This window comes from Chinchilla lanigera, unplaced genomic scaffold (assembly GCF_000276665.1).
Source record: "Chinchilla lanigera isolate Chin_1 unplaced genomic scaffold, ChiLan1.0 scaffold00013, whole genome shotgun sequence".
Classification (NCBI taxonomy): Eukaryota; Metazoa; Chordata; class Mammalia; order Rodentia; family Chinchillidae; genus Chinchilla; species Chinchilla lanigera.
In genome coordinates this window covers 13,721,241-13,742,525 of record NW_004955414.1, presented here as the reverse complement: position 1 = coordinate 13,742,525, position 21,285 = coordinate 13,721,241, and the positions used below count along the sequence as shown (strand labels likewise).

The following is a 21,285-nucleotide window of genomic DNA, read 5'->3' as shown; positions in this document are numbered from 1 at the left end:
GTGTCACAAAGCAGGGGCCAATCTCTGGAACTGCTTGCTGCCTTACAGAAGCGCTCTCAGTTCAGGGGAGCTTGTCATTTAGCAATGTGGCCACCAGGTGGGGGTAGAAAACAGGGGCCAGAAGTTTGGAAAGGAAGGAAACTTGTGTAGATCAGGCTCTCAAGTAAATCTGGGTCCTGGATGGCTGGCAGTTTCTATTTAGTCCCTAAGCCTTTACCAGATCTCCTGCCTGGGCCTCTGCCTTCCTTCTCCCTTATTTATTTCTGTTTTTGTTTTTTTTTTTTTGAGACAGGGTCCTGCTATGTAGTTCAGACTGGCTTTGAACTAACTATGGAGCCCAGGGTGGCCTTGAACTTGTGATGATCCTCATGCTTCTTCAGCCTCTGTGCTGGGTTTACAAGCATGCACCACAACACTTGGCTTTACTTTCTCCCCTTTTAATCCCTTCCATACACATAAATCAAGCTGACAACATACACCTAGATAATACAGCAGGAGGGGGTGCCTGAAAGTAGACCTAAAGGGTTCACATAACTCACATTGGTTTTGGTGCTTTTCACTTTGTCCTTTGGAATCTTCCAACTCTGTTGGATTGCTCCCATCTGGATTTGCTCATTTAAGGAACATTTATGGATGTCCTTCTTTGCCTCTAGACCAGGCATAATGGATACACAGATGCCACCTGCCCTGCGAGGGGTGGTATGTGGAGTGGGGTATGTGTTGCTGCACTACAGTGGTGACAACCTGCAAATCTCTCTATGAGGTGGAGTGGGGAGTATGTGTCTGCTGACAGATCTATTCTGACCACCACTGGTGGTGCTGTGGTAGACCATGTCAGGGAAGGCTTCATGAAGATGTTATATCTGAAGGAATCTAGGAGGAAGGGCAGCAAGAAAAGCAAAAGGTGTTCTCATTGGAGGCACATACACAACATGGTCAGTTCAAGGATGTGCAAACTGCTCAGGCTGGAGGAAGTATATTAAAAGTTAAAGCTGAGAAAAGGCAACTGCTGCATCTCACTCATATATGGAATCTGAAAAAGTTGATCTCATTGAGGCAGAGATAATGGTGGTTAACGGAAGCTGGGATGCACAGGGGAGGTGGCAGGGGAGATGTACAGGATGCATAATTATAGAGAGACAGGGGAATAAATTTCAAGAGATCTGTTGTATAGTACAGTGACTATGGTTAATGATGACACACTTTGATTCTGAGAAAGAGTGGAGGTTATGCACTCTTTCCACAAGAATGATAACTGAGGTAACGTGATTTTTAATTTGCTTGATTTAACAAATTACGTATGTATGTTTTCAAAACACTGAACACAACCAAATCATGCAATGGTATCTGTGAATTAAAAAATTAAATTAGCTTGGGGTTTGGCTCAGTGGTAGAATGCTTGTCTAGCAGGCATGATTTTTTGGGTTTGATCCCCAGCACTGGTTGGGGTCGGGGTGTGTGCTTTGAGATGACAGTGGAGGGTCCGGTCCAGGGATGTGGGGTACAGGAAACCTCTGAAAAATTTAATGGTGAGACTAGGGGTAGGGAAAAGATCACTGGTGTCCAGCGGTAACCTTGAATATATGCAAGAATGCACTCATTATCTTCTACCTGAAATCTGCTGCTCCTGACTCCCCAGGCTAGGGAAGCCAGAAAGCAGGAAATTACCCACATTCCCATTTGTCACTCACTAACCCGTCAGGTCTTACTGAGTCCACTTCAGTTCCTTCAGATTTTTTTTTATGGATTAGAGGGCTAATTAATTTCCTTCTCATCTTCCTAGGGCCTCTCTGATCCTCTACATCCTACTGGTATTTACTTTCCCAACCACTCCATCCAAACATGCGCAATATACTACCCCCCAATTTCTTAGGTTTATTCCAACTCCTCTCCCCAGTCTGTTCTCTCTAGGTCCCTCTCCTACTCTAGTGTTGCGGACTACAAATTATAAATTGACATAAAATCTGTCTGAGACCCTCCTTGCCCTGCGTTGTGGGCTGGCTTCAGAATGCAGAAATCTGCTTCCCCTTGGTCAGTGAAGCTTACAGAGCAGGATGAAGTTTGCTGAGGACAATATAGGGAAACTAGCACCCAGGTGTGGGGATGAATCTGAACTTGTTTCATTTATGTTAAAATGTTAAGTGAGTGGCTGCCCATTCAATCACTACTTCTATGCTGTTCCGGGAAAAGCACCTCCCCGTCCCCCTGCATGGGCTAAATAAAACGGTGGCTAGCTGGAGATTCTTGGTCTTTGCTGCCAGAGACACTGATCGTCCCAGAGTCCTGGCAATTGCAATTCTTGTCTCTTTTTTTCTTTCTCGCCTTGTGCTGTAACTCCGGGCAGGAGATGGGGAACTCAAGGGGGGATCTCTGATAACTGGTGCTGTAGAAAGGGTCTCTGATACTCTAGGAAGTACTCAAACCAAACTTTGCTATGTTCCCAATGGGCCCCACTGAGTTGATCCTCTGGCTTTGTTGTTTACTCTGCATGGAAGGGCTAATTCTTACTTCAGTCTAGCAGGCTCCTAATCCTTCACGCTCACCTCAAATGGCACATCTTACCTCCAAGAATAATCAATCACGCTTAAATTAACTCTGTTCTTGGAGCAGGCAGCAACTGCTATCTGTATTATGTACCACTGTTACTTGTCTCCACCAACAGACTGTGACTTCTTTGAGAAAAGAAACTGTTGTATTCCTTTTCTTCTCCTCAGCACCCAACTAATGTTTGTCATGTAGTAAATAATGTTGATTACATAAACAAGTTAGCAAATGTATACATAAACAAATGAGTAATAAAGTGTGGTGCTGCCATGCTTTTCCTGAGCTTGGCTCAAATCCTTTGGACCAGCAGCTTGAAGCCTTCCCTTACACAACCTATGTCCCAGCTTCCCTCTGTCCCAGCATCCTCTTCTCTAGGTCACAGAACTACTAACTCATTCTCACACACGTCCCACATAGTCTACGCTCCAGCCCTGAGCTCACAATACTCACTTCTCTCTGATGCATCAACATGCAAAGTCCAAAAGAAGCCTTTTACGTCACAAAGGCACAGCATCTCCCGAGTTTCTTTCACTTCAGTCCCTGCTCCTCTGTGCTTGCACAGCACCCTGCTTCTGCCCCAGCGTTCAGCTGGGGTTTATTATGCTCGCCAGTATCTTTCCACTTCTGCCAGACCACGTGCACTAGAAGGCAGAGGGCCATGTCCTGTACTCTGGCACGGGGCCTGGCAGATGGCAGATAATACTGATGTAGGTTGAGAGGGCATGATCATTACTTCAGCAATTAGGTAAGAGTTGTTCAGCAAGATAAATAAACGTGCCCAAAGGAGGACATACTCATATGGAGAAGAAGTCTTTCTCGTCTTCCGGTCTCTGGGCCCCGCTTACACAAACTATGCTAGAGTGCTGGGCAAGAATCAAGGAGAGCGCTGTTTAAATCCAGCCATTCTGAGAGAGAAGTATCACCCTTACATATCAGATAAGGAAAACATTAAATGTCAAAACCGGTGCAGGATGATATTCCAGTGTGGAGGGGCAGGAAAAAGTTTGGAGAAATTACTTTCCCACCATTCCTAGCTGCTCCAGAGGCTCTTAGTGAGGGGCTCTTGCATATGCTTTGGTATTAATATCAACCTATAAACTCTTGGCTTTTAGAAATGGTTTCTTAGGTTTTTGAGACAGGGTCTTAGTAAGTCACTACCTTGTCCAGGCTGAGTTTGAACTTGTGATCCTCCTGCCTCAGCTTCCCAGAGTATTGTGATTACAGGCACGTGTCTGGCCATTTTCAAACCACACCATGATTTTCCTCATGTCTACTCTACAAGACCAAGCACCTTAATGATGAAGGCCCAGTTGATTTTTAATGGGTATGTTTCCCCCATAAGGGAAACCTAACACAGATGTGTTTATAAGTAGAATAACCACCACTTAGTCTTGTGACTGTCTCTGGCAATCTTATGAGGTCATTTGGACCATTCTCCAGCACTTGACCCCACCCCAAATGGGCCCTTCCTGTGTAGAAAGAAAACTGTGTTTATAATCTTTAAGAAATAAGTTAAAAAAAAAAAGAAAGAAAAAAAAAGAAATGAGTTATTAATATGCACAAGGCTCCGCATTTGAACTCTAGCACTGGGGGCAAAAAGAAATGAGATGATTTTTGTAGCTCAAGTCCTTGCGGCTGCCAATTGTAAATCCATCTCCTTTCTACAATCACAGGGAAATGCTTCATTTGTGGGACTAAATGAAACTAAAAGTGATGTATTTTGCCTTTAGCCAATCAAAGCCAGTGAGTGAATGAGTCAGGGAAGCCACGGGAAAGATTAACCGTGGTGAAATTCTTGGTGCACATTTCTCATTTTACCTTTTACTCATCATCTTTGTGAGGAGCACTGCTGCAGGGTCAATGATACTGGAATCCCATCACTCGGAATTTTCTACCCTTCAACCTTCATCAGAATTATGGGTTTTCAAGTTAGGCAATTCACCTCAATGTATCACCTGTAACAGGTTTAACAGTCTCCTTGAAATAAGAAGACAGACACTGACTAGAATCTGAAATGAGGCCCCAAAGGCTTCAGGGCAAAAATTAATTCAGTGAAATTAATTTGTCTTCAAAGACAAAAAAAAAAATCTGTCATGGTAATTCCAGTTCAAAACTATTTCCTTTGGTAATAGATACTTATCTGAACAGATACTATACTTCAGTAGAAGGTCTAAAATTTGAAAACTGAAGTTATTTTAACAGGAATACATATTATCTAGTACTCAGAGGAAGGACAATGGCTACTACATCCAAAGTAATGATAAATAATTCATACTTTTATCTCTAAGATATCTAATCTATTATAGTCTGAATCAGGTCCCTCCATAAACAAGGTTGGTGTTACTTGTCTCAGTAAGTACTTTTCACTGTGGTAATTCAGTCAGATACGTTTCTGTCTAATTTATGACAGGCAGAAGTGGGTGAGCGGATTGGAGCTGCTCCGTAGTCTCGACTCCAACGTAACCTTCTGAATTACTGTGGAGATCATGTGGGGTAAGTAACATGTGGTGGAAGTTTTTTTTTTAACTGCAAGGCATCACTCCTTTCTTCTGGAGCACGCAGCATATAATGTAAATGTCAGTGGCAGTGCAAGATTAAAGCCTATTCACACTCACACTGTTAGGCTTTTTAATGGAGCCATCCCACGGGAGGCAAGCAGAACCTGAGGTTTTAATTTGCATTTCCTAGACCACCCAACATCTGTTCATGTGTTTATTGGCCATTCTTATACCTTTTTAAAAATGAAATATCTGTTCAACTCTTTTGCTCACTAAAAATATGAGCTGCTTTTCTTCTTATTGGGTATAAAACTTCTTTATGTCCTCTAGAAACAAACCCTTCATCAGATATGTGTTTTGAATATTTACTCAAATTCTTTGACTTGCCATTTTCTTAATGAGGTATTTTGAATAAAAGTACTAATTTTGATAAAAGTACATCATAATTTTTCTCTTCTATGATTTTGGTTTTTTTGTGTCTTATATAAAAATTCTGGTTACCCCCAAGGCCACAGAAATGCTTTCTTCTCCTCCTCCTCCCCCCCTTCTCTTTCTTCTCCTCCTTCTCCTTCTTTCTTTTTCTTCCTTCCTCTTTCCCTTCTCCTTTGTTTTGAGACAGGGTCTCACTAAATGGCCCAGGCTGGTCTGGAACTGGCAACTGTCCTGCCTCAGCCTCTAAAATTCTGGGATTACAAAATATACCACCATGCCCAAGAGAAATGGTTTCTTCTAGGAATTTCATAGTATTAGATTTTATATTCAGGTCTTTGATACATTTACTTCTTGAGTGGTATGATATGAAAGGATCATGTTCTTTTTTTCCCAATAGGGTCTCACTGTAGTTCAGGCTGGCACTGAACTCAGTATGGAGCCCAGGTAGGCCTCGAACTTGCAATGATCCTCCTGCCTCAGCCTCCTGAGTGCTGGGATTATAGGTGTGTGGCCCTACACCTGGCTTGAAGGGCTGATGTTCTTTTTAAATTTTTCCTGTCATTAGATAAGAAAAAGCGAAGAAGGGAGGGTCTCACATGGGGCATGAATATGATCAAAATACATTATACACACTGAAATCCCTCCCAAACACAACACTAGGGAAGGGTGGAGTAAGGAGGGGGATGAGGAGGAATGATTAAAGTATGTTATGTGCATGAACAAATCTGCCAAAATGAAACCCATTAATGTGTACAACCATGCATAGTAACAATGTGAAAAGACACACCTTTTAATTTATTTTTAATAACACATTACTTGTACACATAATGAGGTTCAGTGATAGTTCCACACTTGCATATAGCATACATGACCAAATGCTTAGAGTACATGCATATAGCATACATGACCAAATCCAGCCTCCCTTTATCCACTTCTGCAACAACCTTTTGAACCTTCAGTAATCATTATTCCTCATTTGTTAGCTTATTTTAGCTTCCTATGAGGGCAAACAGCATTTTATAAAGAGTGAAATCCTGTAATTTGCAGCAAAATGAGTGGAACTAGGACATTAACTTACACAAACCAGACATAGACAGAATGTGTGTGTATATGTGTATAGACAGACATGCATACATAGATACATGTTTAGTTGATTCAATTGCTCATACTTTTTTTTGGCGGGGGGAACAGGGTTTCACTATGTTCAGGCTGCTTTTTTTTTTTTTTTTTTTGTCTGGTCTGTCTTTTTGAGACAGGGTCTCGCTATGCAATTCAGGCTGGTCTTAAACTCACTTTGCAGTCCAGGCTGGTTTTGAACTTGAAGTGAGCCTCCTGCCTCCGCCTCCTGAGTGCTGGGATTACAGGGGTGCACCACCACGCCCAGCCAAGGCTGGTTTTGAACTCAGTATGTAGCCCACGCTAGCCTCAAACTTGTAAGGTATTTTTTCTTCAGGAAAAAATATATATTATGGCTGAAACACTTTTATTTGCATTTATTTCTAAATTGTTGGTTTGTATTTTTTATTTCCTGGTGTTTCTATACTTCTTTAACTCTTCTTTGATTGTGATTAAGGCCTTTAAAATTTCTACTGATTTGCAAACTATAGATTTTTGTAATTTTAACATTTGTATCTTACAAACAACACAAGACATCTCCATTCTAGAGTAATACAAGAACCACAGAAAAACTCTCTTCTGATCACCCCGTATTTCTTTCACACTGTTTTGAATCACTGTTTTAGTCCTGTCTTGTTTCTAGGTCCATGATGTACTATTTTAAAGTAACTTTTTAAGGATGAATAATAAGCTTTAGTCTTCATCCTTTGCCTAATTTTGCATTTGGGTTTTCTGCTTTTCTTAAATATTTGAGATACAAAATTAGATTATTTGTTATCTTTTGATCTTTTTATATAAGCACTTATTCCTATGAACATCCCTTTTAGTTCTGTTTTTGCTGTATTTTACAAGTTCTGTAAGAAAATTTGAAATGTTTTTTATTTCTTATATGACCCATTGTTCATTCAAAAGTATACTGTTCAGTCTCTCTGTATTTGTATAGTTGCTAAAATCTCTATTGGCTTCTAGTTTTATTCCACTGTGATCAGGAAAGACACAGGTTATACTTTTAATTTTTAAAAATTTGTTAGGGCTTTTACAAGGTGTGATGATGTGTGCGCATAATGTTAGTAATTGTGAGGCCAAGGCAGAAGGATCTCGAGTTTGAAGTCAGCCTGGGTTTGGCTTGGAAAAATAAAAAGATCTGTGGCCTTATATGTAGTTTACTGTAGGGAAAGTTCCATGTGCTGATAAAAAGAATATATATTGTATAAGCTGAAGTCCATTCATTCATTCATTTATTTATTTATTTATTTATTTAGTCTTTTTGAGACTGGATTTCACTATGCAGTTCAGGCTGGCCTTGAGCTCACTTTGTAGCCAAGGTTTATCTTGAACTTGTAGTGATCCTCCTACCTCAGCCTCCTGAGTGCTGGGATTACAGGCATGCTCCACCATGCCCGGTAAGTCCATTCGTTTATAACATAGTTTAGTTTGATGTTTTTTGTCGACTTTTTGTCTGGGTGACCTGTCCATTGATGAAAGTGGGGTATTCAAATACCCCAATGTTATATCAGAGCATATCTTTCTTTTAGTTCTGGTATTTGTTTTATAAAATTGAGTGTATCAACCTTAGATGCATATGCACTTAAAATTGTATTAATCTCTTAATCATTAAATAGTGACTTTCTTAAAGTCTATTTTCTTAAATATAAGTATAGTTAATTCTTGCTTACTTTGGGTTTCCATTCACTTGCAATATCACTTCCTACCCTTTCTCTTTGGGTTTATGTGTGTTTTTATTGGTGAAGTGAGTTTTGAAGGATGGATATTCTTGGGCCTTGTTTTCTTTCTTTCTTTATTTTTTTGTCTTTTTGAGACAGGGTTTCACTATGCAGTTCAGGCTACTTTGAACTCACTTTATGACTCAGGTGGCTGGCCTAAAACTCACAGCGATCTTCCTGATTCAGTCTCCTGAGTGCTGGGGTTACATACACACGCCACCATGCCTGTCCGTTGGATCTCATTTTTAATCCATTCAGCCAGACTGTATTTTAACTGGAGAATTCAGCCTACTTGCACTCAAAGCTGTTGTTGATGGGTAATGACTTACTCATGTTGCTGATTTTTTTCTTTTTCTTTTTTGGTACCAGGACTTGAACTCAGGGCCTTGAGCTTGCCAGGCAGGTGCTATGCCACTGAGCTACATCCCCAACCCTCATGTTGATTTTTAAAGATTGTTTTAAATATTCTTTGTTCTTTTATTTTGTGATTTGATGGTTTTCTGGTTCAGGGCCTTGTGCATGGTAGGTGGACACTCTACTACTGAGTTATACCCCTAGCCTGAGTATTGATAAGGCTTGATTTTTTCTACTTCTCTTTTGTGTTATCCTATCTTCTAGTAGGACATATACTTTCACATGTTTTCATCATGGTAGTAAGTTTTCTTTTGCTTTAGGATGTAGGAGTCCCTTAAGCATCTCCCATAAGGCTGGTCTGGTGGTCATGAATTCTTTATTTTTTGCTGGTCCTCAAAGATTTTCATTTCTCATTTCTGAAGGTCAACTTTGCTGGGCATAGTATTCTTCACTGGCACTCTTCTCCATCCCATCCTCCCACCCCGGCTCCCAGGAGTCCGACTATGTCATTACATTCCTTTCTGGCCCAAGATTTCTAATGAGAAATTTGTTAGTGTAATAGAGATACCCTACATTGTGACATGGCATTTTTTCTTCTGTAAAGTTTTAAAATTCTGATTGTTGAACATAATATACTGTGGTGAAGATCTTTCCTGGTCATGTCTATCTGGAGTCCTATCAGCCTCTTGTATGTGGATATCCTTATCAAGATTAGGGAAAGTTTTCTGTAATTATTTCACTTAACAGGTTTTCTATGACCATTACCTTTGGGTATCCTAAAAATATAGATCTGTGTGATTAATGGCATTACAAAGGTCTTCAATGATCTCTTCATATTTTATACTTGAAAAGACATGTCAGGTCTTTTTGCTACTTACTCTAGTATGTTGTTGAGGTTTTCAGCCATAATTTTTTATTTGACCTATTGAATGTTTCATTTCCAAGATTTTTGTTGTTTTTCAAAATCTATTTCTATACAATTTCTCATTTATATCCTGTTTTATCTTACTAATTTCATTTAACATTCTATCCCCTGGATCTCACTGAGCTTTTAAAAATAGTCATTCTTGGGGCTGGGGATTTAGCTCAGCGGCAAAAGTGCCTGCCTGGCAAGCACAAGGTCGTGAGTTCGGTTCCTGGTACCAGAGAAAAACCAAAAAAAAAAAAAAAAAGAAAAGAAAAATAGTCATTCTTTTAATCAGGCATTTTAATCCACATTGACTTCTTTGGGCTTTGTTGCTAGAGAGTTATTGTGTTCTTTTGGAGGTGTCGTGTTGCCTGGTTTTTTCACATGTCTTGTACTCCTATGCTGAGATTTTCACATCCAGTTATCTCTCCCACTTCTCTAAGTGGCTTCCGCTGAAGATGGGTCTTCCACTGTTGGCTTAATATGCATGGCTGTCTCTCATACTAGCTGGGCACTGCAGTATAGTCTCCCTACAGCTTCTCTGGCCCTAATTAATGACTGTGAACATAGTGAGTACCGTGGTGGGGTCAGAGAGACCCACTGTCTCTGTGGTCATACAAGAGTAGGGTCACCATGGCAGTGTGAGCAAGTATGGTGCAGACAGTGGTGAGTGTGGGGTATCTGCTGTGTGGCTACTCCTACAATGGGAGTGGTGGTCCCAACTGGGCAATGAGATTTTCCAGGTATTACTGATGCTACTAGCAAGGGCCGCTGGCCCTGGCAACACTGTAATGGTGGAAACCTAAGCCACTGTCTTCTAGCCAGGCAGTGGTGCAGCATTGCATGAAGAGAAGCAGTGGCAAGAACTGCAGAATCTCGGCCATGACACCCAGGCCTGACAGAAGCGAATGCTTAGACGTATGTAGTGGGGCGGAGGTGGTGGTGGCAGTGAGCACTGCACTGTATGTCTTGGCCCCTTTACGGGAGCACACACAGGGGCAGGCCCCTGACTAATGGGGAGGGCAGCAGTGGGAACCAAGGTGTTCACTCCCATCGCTGTCAGCAGCTGGAACCTGCCTTCAGTCCTGGTACTGGCCCAAGTCCATATGCAGCTTGCCAAGCCTGGGTCTCAGGGGGCAAGTGCCCTAATCTCCTGGCTCTTGAAGGCAGGACCCTCTATTACTTCCACGGTGCAACACGTGCACCCTACAGTGCAGGGCATCAAGTGAGCTTCAGTGAGTCATTCTTCGAGGTTAAACTGGGTTTGCCAGGCACCACCTCCTTCCTCCGCCAAGCCAGTGCTCTGGAATGCACTGGGGCCCCAGAGATGGTAGTATGCAGGGGTTTCTGCCAATAGCACAGCCCAAATTCACACAGTAGTTCATATCTCAAGACAGCATGTCACTAGGGATTAGCTAGGAGATGATGTGAGAGGTTTTTCCAAAGCAAGGCTACTGTGCAGACTTCAGGTTGCTTACCTAACTGGGCTGCAAACCTGTAGAAACCTGCCAGCAGCCACGACTGCCAGCATTTGGAATGACATTTGTCAGTACTCTTCCTTTCACCCTGATCCCTGTAAAGGGGGTCTTTCCTCCCCAGCCATGGAGCTAGGGTGGCAGCCGGGGAGCTAGGGCAGTAGGGTTGGAGTATTTTGATTCTGTGTCCCAAGTCTGAATCTTACAAGGCTCCAGTCTCCCTCTTGCTAATTTCTAGATTCTCCATGGTCACTCAACTAATAATGCAACCTGTTACCTTGGTTCTTCTTGAGGAGGCAGAAATGACTGCTGGCCATCTCTGTTCAGCTATCTTGAAATCCCCAGAAATGGGTCTTAATTCCAGTCAAAGCTGGAAATAATCCATCAACATGTAAATGGATAAGTATATGATGAAATGAAGATACGTACACTGAATTAGTACTGGGAATAAAAAGGAATAAAGTTGTGATAGCATGAAAAACATGAGTAAACCCCAGAAATATGTGCTGAAAAAGCCAGGAAAAACAGTACATAGTGATTCCACATATGTAAAATTGTAGAAAATGTAAACTATTGTGTAGTAAGTGAGAGGAAGGTTATTACTGGTTCCTGAGGAAGGAGATAAGGAAAGGATGGACTACAAAGACACCTGAGGAAATTTATAGATGTGTCACTCATCATTTTTCAAATACTCAGCAAAAAATTGTTTTAAAAAAAGTGGGGACAGGGAGAGTCCTGGAACTGAAATATCAATTAAAAATCATCACGCTAGGTGTTGTGGTGCACACTTGTAATCCAAGCATTCTGGAGGTTGAGGCAAGAGAATTGGTGCAAGTTTGCAGCCAGCCTGGGCCACATAGTGAGTTCAAGGTCAGCCTGAACTACATAGTGAGATCCTGTCTGTCTCCAAAACAAAACAAAACAAACATCTGAATTGAGAACAATGAAGAAAAAAGACTGAAAAAAATGAACAAAATTAGTGGACCTGTGGGTCAGCATCAAATGGCATAGTGTATAAGTAGGTGAAGTCCTAGAACTAGGAGATAAAGTGAGGCAGAAAAAAATTGAAGGTATAAGTGGTAGTAATTTTGCTGAACTGGATAAAAAATATCAATATATGAATTAGAAAGGTAAGTGAGCCCCAAAAAGGGTAAATACAACAACATCACATCTAGGCATATCTGGGAGTGCTATCCTGTAATCCTAGAACTTTGGGAGGCTGAGGCAAGAGGATCACAAGCTCCAGATAAGCCTAAACAACCTAGCAAGACCCTGTCTCAAATTAAAAAGGGCTGTGGATATAGTGTGATGCAAAGGCCCTGGTTTAATGCTTGATACTGAGGGGGAAGGAGGGGAGACATACACTGTATGATTGCTACTATATGAGGCTTTAAGAAGTTAAATTCATACAGAGAGAAATAGTTCCCAGGGGTTGAGGGAAGATGAAAAGGGGTGTGTTTAATGGGTGAAGACTGTGAATGTTTCAGAATAAACAGATCTCTGGAGACGGTTGTACACATGAATGTAGTTACTAAACTGTATACTTAAAAAAGTTTAAGCTGGTAAATTTTATGTTATACATTTTATCAGTTCTTTTAAGAAAGGAAAAAAATCATTCAGAGGAAGGAACACATCACCCATAGAAGAGCAAAAATGAAAACAACTCATCTTTTCCTAGAAACAGTGAAAATTAGAAGACTACAGAATGGCATCTTTCAAGTGCTGAAAGAAAATAGAACTGTCACTCCAGAATTTTATACCCTGTAAAAGCTTTCTCAGAAAATGAAGGTGAATGCACGATACTTACAGATAAATGCAAGATGGGAAAATTTTTTGCTGGGGGTTCATATGGCAAGAAATGGTAAAGGGAGCTCCTCAAGCTGAAGAGATAGGTGGAAACTTCACTGGACAATGTTTAATTTTTGCTTTCAACATTTACACATATGTTAAGAATTTACCAAGAGGAAGAAGCCTTCTATAGTTATGCAGATATTTAGTACTTTTTTTGGTTTTCCATGATTCCCAAAGACCCAAGTTTTCTTTCTGCTACCATCTTGCTTCAGCCTGAAGAATTTACCATTTGTGTAAAAGCAGATCTCTCCCAGGAATTCTGTTTTTCCTCTGTCTGAGAATACATTAGCTTCGTTTTTAAACTTCAAGGATAGTTTTGCAGGATATAGACTTCTGGGTCATCAGAGGTTTTTGTTTTCCTTTTCCACTAATTTCAAATGTGTTTTCCTTTATAACAGAATATTGTTATAATAGAGGTTTTTAAAGTCTATGTCTGAGCTGGGTGTGGCAACACACACCTGTAAACTCGGCACCAAGAAAGGCTGAGGAAGGAGGATTGCAAGTTTGAGACCTACATGGACAAGTCAGCACAAAAGGCCCTGCCTCAGAAAAACAAAAAGGGGCTGGTGAGATAGCTCAGTACACAGGCCCTTGGTTCCATCCTTAGTACCACACATATTGTGTACCAAAAAAATTAAATAAATAAAATTCTATGTTTATAATTCCAATATGTGGATTACCTGTCTTCTGTTGATAATTTCTGACTGAAAATTCTGTCTTCCCTTGTAGGATAGTTCAAATCTTATTTCAGTTCACATAGCTTTTGTTATGCTGGTTTGGGTAACTTGAGGTGAATGAAGAGCTACATAGTTTAACATGCAATGTTTAGAGATTCCCTTCTCCAGATGTCTCTACTTTGAGATATTCATGCCTTTCTAGCCTCCAAGGGGCACTTTTTATGTCTCCTCTACCTCTAGAAAGATGGGGTTTCTCTGAGAGTTTTGGCCACTTGCCCCTTTGTGCCGCTTTGTAATAGGACCCACTATGGAGGCAAGTCAACAAGAGACAGAAAGTTTACCTCTGTGAAGTCCTTCTCCAAGTTTTTCTCCCATCTAAATCTCCTTCCGTTTGTTTACTTTTCAAAGTTTTAGATTACATACTTTGGGTTTTGTTCAGCTTGTGTAGTTGTGACCAGTGGGAGGGACAGTCTAAAGTGGCTTCTGCCTCTACGGAGTGGACTTGGAATTTGTAAACTGCTTTTCAAAGTTTCTGCATCTCTCCTAAAGTTCACCACATATTTACTCATACATTAATAAAAAAAATAACATTTAAAAACCTTTGTAGACTAGCTCCAAGATGTAGGTTTATTTTGGTCTGTTTCTGTGTATAGAATTCTCTTAACTATGGGTTAACTTGGAAAATTAGAAAATTAGATTACAGAATGGCATCTTTCAAATGCTGAAAGAAAATAGAACTGTCACTCTAGAATTTTATAGCCTGTAAAAAGCTTTCTCAGAAAATGAAGGTGAACTCACAATATTTACAGATAAATGCAAGATGGGAAAATTTTTTAAATTTCCAGGCCACACCTCCAGTGGCCTGCCTCGCTTGACCAGGCACCATCTCTTAACACTAAGTCTTTCACAACACCCACTCGGTCCAGTCCTCTTCTAAAAGACTCCCCGAAGAGTGCACGAGGCTCTTACGGGACATCTACATATAAACCATAATAAGTATCTTCAGTTTTTTTTAAAAAAATTTTGTCCAGAGTTTATAATTTATACAGTGGGTTTAGTAATGATACAAGCTGCTCTCCTACTAATACTACCATTCTCAGAAACCATGTGGTCTCTCTGGACTTAAGAAAGCTTTCTCTCATCCTCCTTACCTTAGAATTCTACAAACAATATTGAACTTATTTTCTTCAAAAATCTCCACTAGACACTGATCATTATTCTCTTGCTCCCTTGTACATGTAAGTATAAATAAAGATGGAGAAAAACACAAATTGGACAGCATCTAAAACAAGGCTGCCTCTTCAACTATCTGTGTGTTCTACTTTCTCCATTATGTTATCTCCCTTCCACACTGATGTATTCATGGTTTTTTTTTTGTTTGTTTTGTTTTTTTGTTTTGTTTTTGCGGTGCCGGAGGTTGAACTCATGACTTTGTGCTTGCCAGGCAGGCGCTTATGACACTGAGCTATATCCCCAGCCCTACTCATGTTGATTAAGCACCTACAATGTGCCCTCAGTCTTCTCTTCAGAGTCATAACATATTAATATAAAAATGCACGTAGAAGGTAGAATGTTCTAGAGGCTGTGAGAAAGATAATAAAAACCTGCTCTGGTATTTCACAGTAGAAATTAATTCCAACCAGGAAGACTAATAGAGGCCTTCTAATGGAAGAAATGTACAGACGGTGGTTTCCAGCTGCTAACTAAAGCAAATGCACTTGCAAAGTTATTTCTCAGATGCTATAGCTGTAGCATGGGCAGGGAGGTGGTAGTAGATAGTATCAGATAATGCCTTCTACTTAAAGTGTGATCTGCAGATGAGCTGCACTGGCACATCTGGTGTCTATCACAAACGCACGATCTTGGGATCCAGGCTAAGCATACTGACACAGAAAGAGCATTTCCACAAGATACCTGGATATTTCACATGTACTAATATTAACTATTTAGTCTTGAGAACTAGGAATTTAGGATCCTACTTGGTCCACTCCCAGGTAATCATGTGTGTAGTAGAAGGAAAGGGGACCCACAAAGAACAACTAGTAACATGTACTGCATGTGCACTACTAGGTACATGATGTCTGTTGTGCCATGTTATATCATTAGTAATCCTCTGAATCATTTATTACCACTCTGGAGATAAGAAAACTGAAGGTCAAGGTGATTAAATAAGTGGCCCAAAATCATAAAGAAAGGAGAAGATCTTGATTTGAGCCCACACAACTGACACCAAAGACTAACGTGTTCTTCATTACACCACGCTGCCTGTCTGCTCTGTGGTTCAGGAGAATAAAGTGCTATTTACACGGCTGCCACCAATCAGTGATCTCAGTCAGCTCAATCTATCTTTTTTAGAACTCAGGTCTTCATGTATAAGCTGAGGGAAGGTGAGCCAGAGGAAGCTCACATGGAAGGAATGCTTCTGCTTCAGGAAAGCAGGCGCCTAAGACTGCCTTAAGACTGCGTGTCAGGAGCCTCCGGCATATGGGTGAATGACTCAGTGCAGCATCAGTAGAGCAGGGTAGGGCAGAGCAGGATAAAAGAACTTGGAAGTGCTGGGCTCTCATCCTACATCTGCCATTTGTTAGTTGCAAGTCTCAGTTTCTTCACAATTAAACAGAGTTAAACTATCTACACCTGCTATCTCTCAATGTGGGGGCTGTTTCAAAAGATATCATGAAAATATTCTGACAGACCTGATTTCTTAACACAGCCATTTCCTACTTGCTTTAACTTTTATAATCTCAATTAGATATTTCTTAATTTAGGAAGATGATTTGTAACCTGCTTAGTTATAGTAGCAATTGGGAACTAGCTCTGACAAAGCATATTGGCCTACTGGCTTTGTGTGCTTATTTCTCCTGACAATGGGAGTAACAGGTAAAACAGATACAGGTTCTGCACCTGTGAGAGAACCACTTGAGTTATAAGAACAAGGATCATTATTCTAGAGCAGAGAGTCCTCACTCTAGAACTCTCTGCGATGATGGAAATGCTTCACATCTGTTCTGTCCAGTATGGCAGCCACATGAGACTACACATGATTATGGCTAGTATAACACTTTAATTAATTAAAATAGTAGCGACCATACATAACAGTTCTAGAGCAAAAGTGAGATACAGATTTGTTTAACATTGTTACGCTTTATAGCTATACTTTTTTCTTTAATCACTGACAAACTTTTGTCAGGTATTGGAAATATCAGATGACAAAACTTTTTATACAATTTATAAGGATTAAGAGGCAGAAACTCGGGAATCATCATTTGTGGATGATGATCTGTTTTATGTAGGCTGTACAGGAGACCCTATATATAAATTAAAACCAAATTTTAAAAATTGTTACCTAAAAGGTCAGTATCTTATTTATTTTTTTATACCTATACTCTCCTAAGGCCAACAAATAAATCGACTTTGTTATTTTGCAGTTCTGAAACTCTATCCCCTAATATCTTTTACCTCTAAATCAAACAAAACATTTTTATAGGATACTTTTTCAAGGAGAGGTTTCTCTGGTACCATCACCACTTAGTAAGAACACAGAGGGTACCAATTAAATGTGAAGATTACATAAACAAAAATCATGGTTGGCTACATGCATGCTTGTATACATGAAAAGACAATATTTTACCCTCTTGTCTTTAAAATTAAACACCAGGGGCTGAACACACTGTGCCCTGTGAATGGTCACTCACCCAAGGAATGGCCAGCACCTACCTTGCATTTTCCGTTCTCCGGCTTATGCACTGGTGCAGGTAGAGATACTCCTGAGGTGCACTGGTGGACAAGGCAGGCTGCATGTGGTTTGACACAGGGGGCTCAAACGTGAACAGGGTTGGCTGGCTGGAGTGTGACGGGGCGGAGGACTTCCGTTCTCGGAGCAGGTGCTGACTAGAGCCACTGAGCTCAGCTGGAGAAGAACGTGGGCCATGGCTGGCCGAGATGTTCCTCAGGGAGTCTGTGAAAAGGACAAAGAACTCAAGTGAAAAGGTAAAGAAAGGTATTCTGACCCTAAAGAAGGCTGTCAGAGGTAGAGAAAGTGTTGAGAGCAGAGGTGCTAATCCAGGGATATTTATTGTCTCTTTCCCACACACCTGCTTCCTCTGCCCTCCCACAGAGGAGGGCTGGGAGCTCTGGGCCACCTTGATTGCAGGTGAGAGGTGCTCTGTAACTGTGCCCTACTTCTGGAGTAGCCTGAAGGCCACACTGCCTCTTAGGACCTGGGCTGGATCTGCTCCACCCCAGGAGGTAGGGCTACCTAAGATCTAGGAGTGTGACCTGGCCCCAGGCAAGGTCAGCTTCTGGAATAGTGAGTATCACAGCCTTCCTCCTCACCAGTGGCTCCTGCAGTCACCAGCCCCCTCAAAGCTATGCTGACACTGTTTAATGAGGCACTAGAGGATGAACTGAGGCCCTGCTCTGTGCCTTACTGCTTTACTGATAAAAGCAAAAAGGTCTTTGGAACTGTCCCTTCAGACTTGACCCATGCTCTTCCTGACTGCTCTTGCAAGTCCTGTGAGGACTGTGCTGGTCTCCAGTCCCCACCACTCTGTCCACTGGTCTTTTTTTTTCTCTCTTAATTCTTATCTTAAACTCTCCTCTGTTGTGTTAGAAAGGAAATGAGGTGTTAAAGATAAATAACGCAGAGCGTTACACCCCAGGCCAAAGGTATTATTCACTGGGCTGGCTCTCTAAGCTTGTCCAAATTCCTTAGCATAACTTACAAGGCTGTTCACAGCCTGATCTATTTCCTGCTTTTCTCCACCCATAAACAACGCATATGGAAGCATCATTAGTCCCTGCACACACCAGCCTCTTTTGTGATTTTTGATTTGGCTTGTGCTGTTCCTTCTGCCTGAATTTTATTTCTACTTTCCTGGGAATTCACATGCAGACTTTACAACCCTACCAGGACATTACATTCTTTTCTGAAACCTTTCTATACTTGGTTTTTCTTCTGCTTCTGGTTTTGCTTCTGCTTCCATTATAACCATGATCACTGTGCTTCCTTGCCTAACTCTTGGGTTTCTGAGAACTTTGGCTGTGATGTTGTTATCTCTAGTGTCCCAACACTTACCCAGTAAAAATCTACATAGAGGTTCTTAGTAGAATACGCAAAAACCTTCATTAAATATTCAAAAATCCCAGTAGTGGATGTTCTAAAGAAGTAAAGGTTTAAAGTAAGTTCAGGTGATCTGCTAGCTGCTGAGGCAGAGTTTTGGTGATGGTGGCTAAGTTTACTCAAATCATATCAGAAGGACAGAGTTCTCTACTACTTCCTGTTATCTGACCTATTTTAGGCTATGCCCTTCTCATGGCCCTAGGGAGGATCACCAGCTCATTAATGCTCCACAGTTCTAATTACTCTCCAGTCGTTTTTTTGATACTAGGCAGGACATCTTCTGCCAGTGTATAAAGAAGCAAAGCCAATGGGCCTCTGGGGAAAAACTGTTCCATTGGCAGCTGTATTGACCCCAAAATGAACTCCCACTACAGCTCTCATAGTGACCTGGACGTTTGTTAAAAGAATCGATGCCTTTATTACTCCATTAGATTTGCAAGATGAATGCTCTAATCGGAGACAGGGTTTATGCTAGAGGACAGAGTAACTGTGGCGCCAGGGGAAGAACATAAGCTGCTGCCTGAGAAGACACAGGGAAGGTTTAAAAAAAAAGTCTCTGGTGAGACGCTATATTCCCTGTTATCCCTGGCCTTCCCCTCCATGTGGGTATTCCTCAGCCCTCTCACAGTCTCATTCTAGGCCTGGAGTCTCTCCCAGCAGTACTGTCTACTCCCAAACTTCAGTTATCACCTGCGTGATGACAACTCTCAAATCTCCTTCCCTGGGCTCTCTGCTGCTCCCCCTGCCCCAGGCATTCCCACTCAGATGGCCCATAGCAGGTCAAGGGTAACAGTCTAAAGAGGCCATCACTCCTATGTTCCCTCTCTCTGTGAAGCACACCAATAACACCATCCCATCAGCTCTCCATGCCGCAATCCTGGGCATTGGCTATGCCTGCTCTGTTTCTCAGTGGCCATTTCATGGTTCTGTTACTGCCTACTTAATGGCTCCCTGTTATCCTTAAGATGACATACAAAGCACTCTTTCTTTAAAACCATTTTCCTCTTTATTTTTCCAAACTTGCTTTTTATTGGTGTTCCCTTGGAGTTCAGAGGAATTTTCAGAGGAACACACAGACCTCTCTCATCACTACATACACTAGGTTGTAAAGTCAGTGTAGGGCAGAGATTCTGTCTCTTTTGTAATGGTTCTATCCCCAGTACTAAGCCCAATATGTCACACAACTTAATGAGTAGTTGTTGAACAAATAAAATATGTGGCACAATAAATCACTATTCCCTCAGCACCATGCACCGACTGCCTACTGCCTTCAGAATAAAGCCCAAGTTCCCCGATTTGATAACAAAGGCATTCTGTCACATCCTGCTTATTCTGTCTTGTCATCTAGTGCATCCTTCACGCTCCCTATGCTGAATGGTTCGGCTGTGAGTCTGCATAAGAGGAGTGACCCATCCTTAACTCTGCAGCCCTCTGCCTTGAGGAGCTCGGGTTGTAAAATCCTACCATTTCCCTCCTCCCCCGTCTATTTAATGGTAGACCTGTGTGAAGTCACTTTACCTCTTAAGAGTCTGTGCTGGTGCCCGCCTATAATCCCAGCACTCAGGAGGCTGAGGCAGGCGGACTGGCATGAGTTTGAGGCCAGCCTGGGCTACATAGTGAGTTCGAGGTCAGTGTAAAGTGCGTAGCGAGACCCTGTCTCTCAAAAAACCAAAAAAAAAAGTCTTGTTTCCCTATTTACAAATCAACACAAGGTAAAGGATATAAACAACCTTGCTTGTCACAGGTATGCAAAATATGTTCTAATTGCTTTTTTGTTGTTGTTCTGGGAACTGAACTCAGGAGCTTGTGCTTGCCAGGCAGGTGCTTGTGTCACTGAATTATATCCCTGGTCCCTCTAATCACTTTTGTATTCCCAGTACCTAGAACTGTCCCACCACATAGCAGGTGCTCAATACATCTTTACTGAATGAATATACTAAATAACAGAATTTTTTCCTGGCACAAACATTCAAATAAAACATTAAAATATTTATGTTCCCTGTGGTCACAATCTGTACTTCATATTAAGATGAAGTAGAGAGTAGGGATGAGTTGGGCCTTCATGTAATAGCTTCTATTTGACCGCTACAAAGCTACTGCTATGAAACCAGTCAGTTCCATGTAAAGGTCCGTAACTCCAGAAAAGTTCGTTAAAGCTCTTTTTGACACTAAGCTTTGCTAAAATCCCACTTCTGTTTACAGTTTTAAAAGATCTCTGCAGGAATTTAGTGCCTGTACTGGGTGTAACAGTATCTTCCCAAAACTCATGTTTGCCTGGGCCTTAGAATATGACCTTACTTGAAAACAGGTCTTTGTGGAAATAATTAGGTAAGAAAAAGTCATACTGGACTGGGGGAGGCCTAGTCCAATAACTGGTGTCCCTATAAAATAAAACAAACAGATAGGAGACAAGGGGGAAATGCCACATGATGACAGAGGAAGAGATCAGAGTCTACAAGCCAGAGAATGCCAAGGATTGTTGGCATCCACCGGAAACTAAGAGAGAAGCGCAGATTCTCCCTTAGAGCACCCAGAAGGAATCAACAGTGCAAACACTTTAATTTTGGACAAATAGTCTCCAGAAC

At 41.3% G+C, this 21,285-nt stretch overlaps 1 protein-coding gene across 1 annotated transcript in view; it reads right to left on the bottom strand.

Annotated features, from left to right (window-relative positions):
• Nucleotides 1-21,285, bottom strand: part of Gab2 (GRB2-associated binding protein 2) — a 113,689-nt gene that overhangs the window by 11,876 nt on the left and 80,528 nt on the right. The window contains exon 3 of the mRNA XM_013512021.1: nt 17,296-17,536. Coding sequence (XP_013367475.1) covers nt 17,296-17,536 — 241 coding nt within the window. The remainder of the gene's footprint in view (nt 1-17,295; nt 17,537-21,285) is intronic.